General features: G+C 29.7%; 1 protein-coding gene across 1 annotated transcript in view; it reads left to right on the plus strand.

Moving 5' to 3' along the window:
• The window catches only part of LOC119678584 (sensory neuron membrane protein 2-like), a 14,978-nt gene extending 6,064 nt beyond the window's left edge, over positions 1-8,914 (plus strand). Inside the window, exons 2-4 of the mRNA XM_038090537.1 lie at positions 8,204-8,322; positions 8,425-8,550; positions 8,627-8,914. Coding sequence (XP_037946465.1) covers positions 8,204-8,322; positions 8,425-8,550; positions 8,627-8,806 — 425 coding nt within the window. The 3' untranslated portion in view covers positions 8,807-8,914. The remainder of the gene's footprint in view (positions 1-8,203; positions 8,323-8,424; positions 8,551-8,626) is intronic.
• Positions 8,915-9,181: the final 267 nt, after the last annotated feature.

A 9,181-nucleotide genomic window follows, 5' to 3' on the forward strand; every position in this document is an offset into this window, starting at 1 on the left:
AAATTTTACACAAAATTAATTTTGTTCGCACGCCAGGGTTAAGGATGTACTGTAAAAATGAGATATTATGCTTTCAAAAACTTTGCACTAATTTTTCTGTTTAAATCAAAATAAAGTAGAAAGTCTGTAAAGTTGAGTATCTATAAAGTTGAGTGTCCTTTTTATTTTTTTTCTTGTGTCCTATTTATACGGATAAATACACAAAATATATCCCAAAATGCCAAGAACTCGCATGGATCTAAGACTGTTGAGACAACAAAGAAAAAAATTTGCAGAAGACTTCTCATATGTAGAACCGATAAGCCTAATCTCAGAAAAATAGAAAGCGTTCATTGTTTTGCTTTTATATAGGATAAATTCCTGTGAGCCTCAAACATTTTAATATATCAGTTTAATCCATTTCTGCTAATTTTTTCGAGTATAAAGTTTTTAAGAGATTAACTCTTTACCACAATATACGTAATATAATAACAATATAATAATATTTAGACGTTTTCTTTGAACCCTTGCACCAGTTTGCCAAAGAGTTGTGTTGATTTGCTTAGATCTAACAATACAGACCATTAATGCAGAGAATACTAGTACCTGCAAATTGATTTAACTGATTTAATAAATACTTTTGGAGATTTTACCTACTAGAGGGGTAAGGAAGGGGTAGGTAGCAGAAAACAGTAGAAACCATCTACTAGTGGTTAAAATGGTAGTATGTACTTTCTGTAGAACTACTTACTAGAGGAGTTGAATCTAATCGTAGTACCAGTACCTATGTGATAATTTTTTGTTTTATTAGACCTAAAAGAACTAACACCACTCTTCATCGCACTAAAGTAAAATGCTTAGATTATTCTATCTTGTTAGCTACTTCATTGAAAGTCTTAAGTTCAAGTTAGAAATAAGAGCACTAGTCACTTAATATCGTTTTTACTTTGTACTCTGTAGATGTTGTTAAATTAATTAAAGAATGTATACATATACTTATATATCCATTAGTACGTTTATATGTAATTAAGTACAAGTTCAGAATAGAGTAGAATGTAAGAAGTACCGGCTTACAGTGGAATAGAGCTTTTGAACCATTATTTACCTTTAGTGCTTCTAGTTGAACCTTAAATAATTAGTGGACCTTATACCTAAAGCAAACGAGATTTTAGTGTTGGGGCCGAAGACAACTGCAGCAATTCCATCTTTGGTCTTGGAACTTTCACATACCATGAGATCATCTTAGATTTCAAACCACTAGCGCCATTTTCTAATACATACGATCGGAAATGCAAATTTCTCCATGCCAGAATCCATTATACAGATCAAGTTTCGACTGTTAAGACTCCCGCTTATATTGATCACAGAGTGCAGCGTAGCCGCACTTACAACTGCTATAAGTTGGATCAGAGCGCTAAGATCCAATATGTAGTAGAGGACTGTTGCGGGATAGATGTATTTTCAAAAAAACCCATCTAATGTCAACCATTATGAGTATATGCAATTTGTCATTTGTTGTTAATGGTTTTCATATCAAACCCGACGTCTCTAATACTGAACTATGTTGACGTATAAGGTTCTAAAAAAAATTTGTTCGAAATATTTATATATATTAAAATTTGTTGTCCGACAAGCTTACCAAGGAAACCAGAATCATGTCTAAATTTAGGTATCAACTTAATTGCAAACGTTTTTTGTATAGTTTATGAAATAAACTATTTTTATAAACGAAAGACAACTGCTTGTATTTTTATCAACAATAACACCCCGTTTCTACCGTACACCGGAAGGCATTCCAATTTACAATTTTACGGTCATTCAAAATATGCAAACCAGACGATTCTCGGTTTATAAATATTTTAACAATTTATTAATAAACATTTATGTGAACTATATTAAATAAAAAATATCAAAAAATGACGTATAAATAAACATTAATAACATAAAAACGACATTTTTAGTCAAATAAAAGACCACATTAAGATCGATCGAACTTGAATGGAAACAAACCGAACTCCAAGAAGACAAAATCAATAAAAGAGCCTCATAAAATATACATAAAAGAGGTAGGCAAACATCTTGACACGTCTTGCATCATAAAATCTTGTTAAACATTCATTAAATGAATTTTTTATCTTTTTTATACAAATAACATTTAAATATTATTAACATTTTATTGCATTTTTATGAAATTTTTCATGAAAGCATCTTAAAGGTCTATAAACTGTTCAAAGTAATGCGTTGTAGACCAGAAAACTTTGATTTGATCTTTGATTTGGTCTGCGGCCTGTCAAACTATCCGTCTTGACAACTACCAACTACCAACCACCAACTACTTGATCAATTTACTGGACGGTATATTGGAAGCTGTGCATTTCTTGAATTAATTCAAGTGATTTTAATTTGATCTTATAGATTAGAAAAGTTGAATTCAATGAAAGAAGTGTCATTCAATCAACGTACAATTTATTGTTGTTTGAATGGAATCCAAAGTTAGTCTATGCAGTATTTTGTGAGTATCTTCGATATTCAATTTAAAATATTAAGTGATTAAATTCGTTTTTAATTAAAATTCAATAATCAAAATGTATTTTCTGTTGTTTTGAAGGCGGTACGTGGTTAAGGCTTTGAAGACTTATGAAAGAGATTATTGAGTGGATACTTAGGAAGATGATATTGTTGCATATCATAAGTCAGAAGAGGTTCTAGTCTCGTTTCTCACTGTAAATGCCATGCGATTTAATAAGAAAGCACAAAATCTTGACATCTTGATTCGTCTTGCTAAGAGAAACTGTGACATAATAATTTATATATTATTATTATTGTTAGGGAATGTGGCACTACGACCGTCGGGGCTATTGTGCCCACTTCTAAGTTTAAAGTAGATCTCTAAACCCTGTTGCCTTAATAAAAAGTAGTATAGAACCTACTTTACAGAGTTTTATTGTCTCTTCCGTAAATGATCTATATATAAAAAACTTTTAAAAGTGTTTTCGGTATTTGCCTTGAATGTAGTGAAAACTATAATTCCAAAGAGAAGAAAAAGAAATAATTTTGTTAGTTTCAAATACAATTAAATACAAAAAGGAGACAATTTCTTTCATGAGTTAGCCGAATTTTTCTTGAGAAGGATTTACTTTTTATTCGATAATACTTACTTTTTTGCTTTGCTAGTGAATAAGTCGCCTAGAATACCATATTGAAATCATAGCAGTATGTATTTTAAATCCAGTCAACGTCATTACTTGCCTCCTATAACTGAAATGTGTAGTTCAATTAATTAAAAATGCTTCTTTTTATGTCATACTTTCCTATTTTTATAATAACGAAATAAACCAGCAATTCATGAAATCTAAATCCCCGTATCTGCTTATATCGAACCAATTATGCAAATTATTATTATAAACATTTAAAAGTCATCACTTTTGAATCACTAATTAACTATTCTATTGACATTATCACCATTCAAAACTAGAATTACATTTAATCCACTATAAGACTATTAATATTTCATCTATAGTCTCGAACTAGTTTAGTTGATATGTGAACCATCGAAATAGGACAACTGTCTGGTTATCACATACGAATAAAGAAGAGAACATTTCAAGCAATGAGACCGCATACTGCATCACTATGGAAAAGAGCCCATGTACTTCTACTTAAATTGATCTAATCAATATGGTTTATTTATTTTAATTTAATCAACAACTACAGAAAGAACAATAGTACACTAAGATATTAAAATAATATAGGTAATAAAATAGCCATGAGTATATTTATAGTAAAAAAACTAAAATAAATTTTTAAACACTCACCAGGATCTTGTTAATAAATTTATCCAATGGCAATACTATAAATATAAATCTAATTAAAGACAGCTAAGGTTAACACAATAGACTATTTGAGTCGCGGTGCATTCCCCAGTTTATAGTATGTTAGCAATTGTTGATTGGTTGGTTGCAGTGACAGGCCATTAGATAAGTTTCGATGTACCTCAATTAACAATTTTTCGCCCCTTTTGCTAACACATTCCTCACAACAACCCCAAAGATAGAAGAATACATAATTCATCCTGTTGAATTTATATAATATAACAAGTCTTTTGACTTTACCGGTGAACAGTCTGATAACCTGTCAAAAAAATAACTCACTAAAAACCTATTTTCTTTAGGCCTAAGTGGATCTACCAGGGATCGCCGGTATAACCTAACTTAACCTACAATGTATGTTAATTATTAATAGTACATTACGAAATGGTTTTATATTATTACATATTAAAATTATTTATAATTCTCAATTAGTTTAATTAATTAGTGACGATCCCTTTAATTAAGTTCAATGTAGTGTTTATTATCGGTTCATTTTAAATAACTTAACGCACTTTTCTAGTTGTTTATTTAAATTAAAGTAATGAAACCGAATGTTAACGTATAAGGATTTTATGATGATATTAAAAGTAATATAAAATATATGTATTTATATTATGTACTTCGTAATACGTTAAAAGTATTTATAATTCTCATTTTATTGAAATAATAATATATATAAATTATTGAGTTTTTATAGTTAACAGTTAAATATTATTTTAATATAATCTTAATAAATAAACTTCTTTGGTCGAATGTTACGGCTGAAAATCAAAATCATTTATACTCCAAACAGTGTCGGATTAAGCTCACATAGGCCGTTTATTAGACATATTCAATCTATCTCGAATTAAATTTTTTTTGTTTGTAAATTTTGTAAGTTATTTGAATCAAAGTTTTTCAGGGAGGCCAATAGGTTAGTCTAAAATACATATTGATTTGTAGATAAAATCTATATATCCGCCTTTCACAAGTTAGTACAAGTACTTTTCTATGTATTTTTATCCTCACATTGTTAGCTAGCAAATCGGCATATCAAAAGCAGTCCTCGTGTTCTGCATAAGAATAAATTGAATATATGTAAATTTCGGAATATTGTTTAATATCCATAAAAATGAAAGTATATTAAAAGTTTTTTTTTAATGGCATAGATGTAGTTCAAAGAAATATTTTCATCCACTTCAAACTCTGACGCATATCACTATGGAAAAAAACCGAATTCCTTACTTTACTTTGTACTTAACAAATTAAGTATGTGTAATATTTGTACAAATATTTATTTTATCTTTTATTAAAATAAATTATCAAAATTCATTTAAAACGTGTTGATCAAATCAATATAATTTTTTTTCTACTTCAATTTTTTATTTCTGATGTTTGCAAATTCTGAAGACACAAAACGTTTTGCTAAACTTGTTGCAAATAATTAATTCCACTCATTAAATTAATTTAGAAAAAAAAAATCAGATCAGAACAAATGCACTTAAATAGTTAAACAACTTAACACATCAACTTATCCATAAATCTTAGACATGATCATCAAATACCATCATCGATGATCCATCCAAAAATCATAGATGCCAACAACGTGCGCAACTTAATCAATCAAATCTGAACCAAAATTTATTTTTGCTTTGTTTTAATGTTAAAATTTAAATGCAAATTTTTAAAATTGTTTATATTTTTTGATTTGCTGTATGTGTTTTTTATTTAATTTTTTTATATATTTTTAATTTCAATTAAATTATCACGTCTCACGATCGGTTTTTGACGATCGACGCTTGGCTGGAGTTGAATGTAAAGTGGAGTTTTATTGTGTTATCGTGCTTTAATTAACACTTCAAAGTGTGGCTTAATTATTTCCAAAGTTAGCAAATAAATCTCATAAACTCATAGTAAATTAAATTGAAATTAATTCTGAAGTCGAAAGTCTTTTTTACCGAAGAAGATGTACACAAAATCTAAACAAAGACTTCGAGTGCTCCACAGCCTGAAGGAATGTTATAAGAAAAACTTGAAGAACTATTTATGGCATATAATTGTGTAGATATTCCTAAGTGTTTGTACATACTTATAATTATACAATTTTTATACATGATTATTATTATTTTATTATCCGCTTTTATTTGCTATTTACTCTTCAGATTCATAAATTAATTGAGGGAGGTGTTAACTTCTCTGAAAACGGCGCACAGTGTTAAGAAATTAACGACTTTGGCGCTTCGTTGCTGGATTCTATTGAACTCGAAAATCATTAACACTCCATTATTTGCAATTATTAGAAATATTATTAACAATTAATATTAATATTATTATTATCTGTGCAATGTTTACAATAACAGCGAGAAGAAGAAGAACCAACTTTAATAAATGTATTAAAAGCTTAACGCGTACGTATCGATGCTCAAGTCCCACTAAAAGATAAATCGGCTGCGATCCACACAAAAATTGATACATAAATAATTATGAAAATGTTGATAAATTTAAAATTGTTTAATTGATAAAACGTGAGTTAACATTTTTAGATTTCAATTTGTAATAAAAATTGAATTCGAAGAATAATCGATGTTCTCGTTGTGTTGTGGCAACACTCGAAATCAAGGAAGCATTTGCGCTTTGCGAAGAGTAAAAACTGAAGCGTCATTTTAATTGAGTTCAAAGCTAAGAGTAGTTCAAGAGCCCCAAATTATAAACTAAAATTAGAAAAAAATTTTAGTTTATATTTTATATTTTATTTTATATAACAAACAATATTGTTGGATAGTTGGACAAAGAAATCTTGTTAATGGATACCTGTCCACAAGTTTAAAATTTCTAGTATAGAATTCAGAGCACCACTTCATAGTGCGTGGCCAAGCAATGCCTAGAGAGATAAAAATTATTGTGAGATCACAACACTTAGCTAGTCCAAATTGTACAAAATTAATACCAATCAGCTGCTCCAACCAAAATAGAACCAATACTACAGTATTGGTACTGATAGGTCAGCGCGTATTAGGAAGGCATGCAACAAGATTTGTGCTTTAAACGACTTTTCTAACTGACCACACAGTGCTGTCATGCTTAAAGATTAAAGGCATAGCCAAGCTTAAAAACTCCTTAGGTTCGTTCCTTTCTAGTTGAATAGAAGAGCCTTTTTAAAAGAGCGATCTTCCTGCACTAGATGTTTTGCGACTTTAACCTTTAAGTTGGTTTATTCAGATCTGGCGCAATTAACTGCTGCTTAGATCAACCAACTTATACCAAGCAAATTAAAGCTGAAGCTGGAACTAGACAAACCTGCATCCTCTCTCCAATATAGCTTGTATATTTGCGGAGTACATTTTAAAATTCGTTTTTGTAAAGTGAAAATAATTTATATAAATCTGAATCACCTCAACCACTTGAACCAGTCAAGAGAAAATTAAACTTCCATAGACCTGATGAAGACAATTAACTGTGCTGTAACTGTGGTGCTATTAATAACTGGAATCCAAAAGATTCTCTTAGTCTACCAAAATTAGTTTCCATTATTTGCATAAAAAGCAGCAAATGAACAGTTCAAAGTTATGTGTACGATGATATTGATATTAAGTAGCGAACTAGGTTGAGTTTAAAATTGCCAGAAATTCGACAAATTACAATATATATTTGTTTCTTATATGCCCCCTAACGTTATTCTTGTTAAGCCATTGGGCTTCCCAGTTGAAACTCAAGATATCCGATCAATTTCGGTTAGCTCTACGAAGCTTATGTAGAACGATCTTCTAGACATTAAATCCGATTCGTCTACAGTCCTAAATAAGGACTTAGAAAGTTGTTATATCTATCGATGCATTTATATATATCTCTTAATCTTTCTTAGCCACCCTCTCTTTCTCACTCACCCTCTCTCTCACTCAAAATCTCTCTCATTTCCTCTCTCTTTCTTGCTCTCTCTCTGTTCCTCGCTCGCTCGCTCTCTGTCTTGCTCTTTTTCTCTCCACTCTATACTCTTATTTTAGTCAAAAAAATTAGTATGCTTAAAACCTAATAGATGCCGAATTTTTTTTAACCAATCTGCATAAAAATACACATCATAATGAGGCTTATATCCAATACATAATAACATAAATAAAAATAAATTGCATAATAAGAATATTTAGCATAATTTTATAATAAATTTTATTTAAATTTTTCTGTTTTGTTTTTAATTAATTATCAAAATAAATGATATAACAATAGACAAGTGCAATAAATTCAATAAAAACGACAACAAAGAAGCGCGTCAAAAATAAAACAATGAATTATTTTATTTTAACAAGTTTCTCACCATAACTAAGAAATTAAACAAAAACTTATTTATTAACTTTTTAAACAATAAATTTTCATTATTGCAGATGCACCAGTAATTTTGACGCTGCCGCATATGTTGGGCGCCTCGAACGAGTACAGAAAAATGATTCGCGGTCTCAAACCGGATGCGAAGAAGCATCAAACATTCGTTGATGTGCAGATGGTAAAGTAGAAGAAAACCTATAAATAGAAAAAAAATTATATCTTATGCAGTCAAGTTTTAATTTAATTTCTATTCACTTTCATTATCGGTTCACTGGCACAGCTCACTGGTACGCCGCTTCAGGGAGGCAAACGCGTGCAGTTCAACATGTTCTTGAAGAGCATAAATCGCATTACGATCACGGAGAATCTGACAACCGTGCTAATGCCAGCGATTTGGGTGGAGGAAGTATGTTTCACAGTACCTGACATTGCTAATTCATTAACTTATAAATTAATTATTACCGCATTTCACTATTTTAAAGGGCATTCAGCTAAACAATGAGATGGTAGCATTCTTCAAAAAGAAACTGATAAACTCCCTAAAGACACTAAATATTGTGCATTGGGCTTCACTGTGTGGCGGCATTGGAGTGGCATTAATTTGTCTGATGTATTATGTCGTGTACCGTCGAAAACCCATTGAAGAGGCACCGCTAAAGTAGGAGGACTTGTTAAAAGTTGTTCGGGTTATAGATAAATCTAACTTTAGCACTATAATATATGTATGTGGTTATATATATGTATATGTTTGTTATTATATTAACTATTGTTATGTATTTTGTATTTAATTCTAGTTTTATGTATTTACTATCTAATTGTTGTAAATAATTTTGTTATTGTGATTTTTATTTAAAATAAATTGTGATTTAGGTATTGTACTCAAATAAAATCAATTTTTTCTTTTATAAAGTTATAATTATACTGATATAAAATAAAAAATATAAGATAAAAAATTTTAACTTCATTCACTAAAGTCAGTAAATCAGATATTAAAAAGTCGCATCAATGTAAATTGCATTAGTAAATAGAATCCATAT

The sequence above is a fragment of the Teleopsis dalmanni genome, chromosome 1, assembly GCF_002237135.1.
Source record: "Teleopsis dalmanni isolate 2A chromosome 1, ASM223713v2, whole genome shotgun sequence".
In the NCBI taxonomy this organism is placed as follows: Eukaryota; Metazoa; Arthropoda; class Insecta; order Diptera; family Diopsidae; genus Teleopsis; species Teleopsis dalmanni.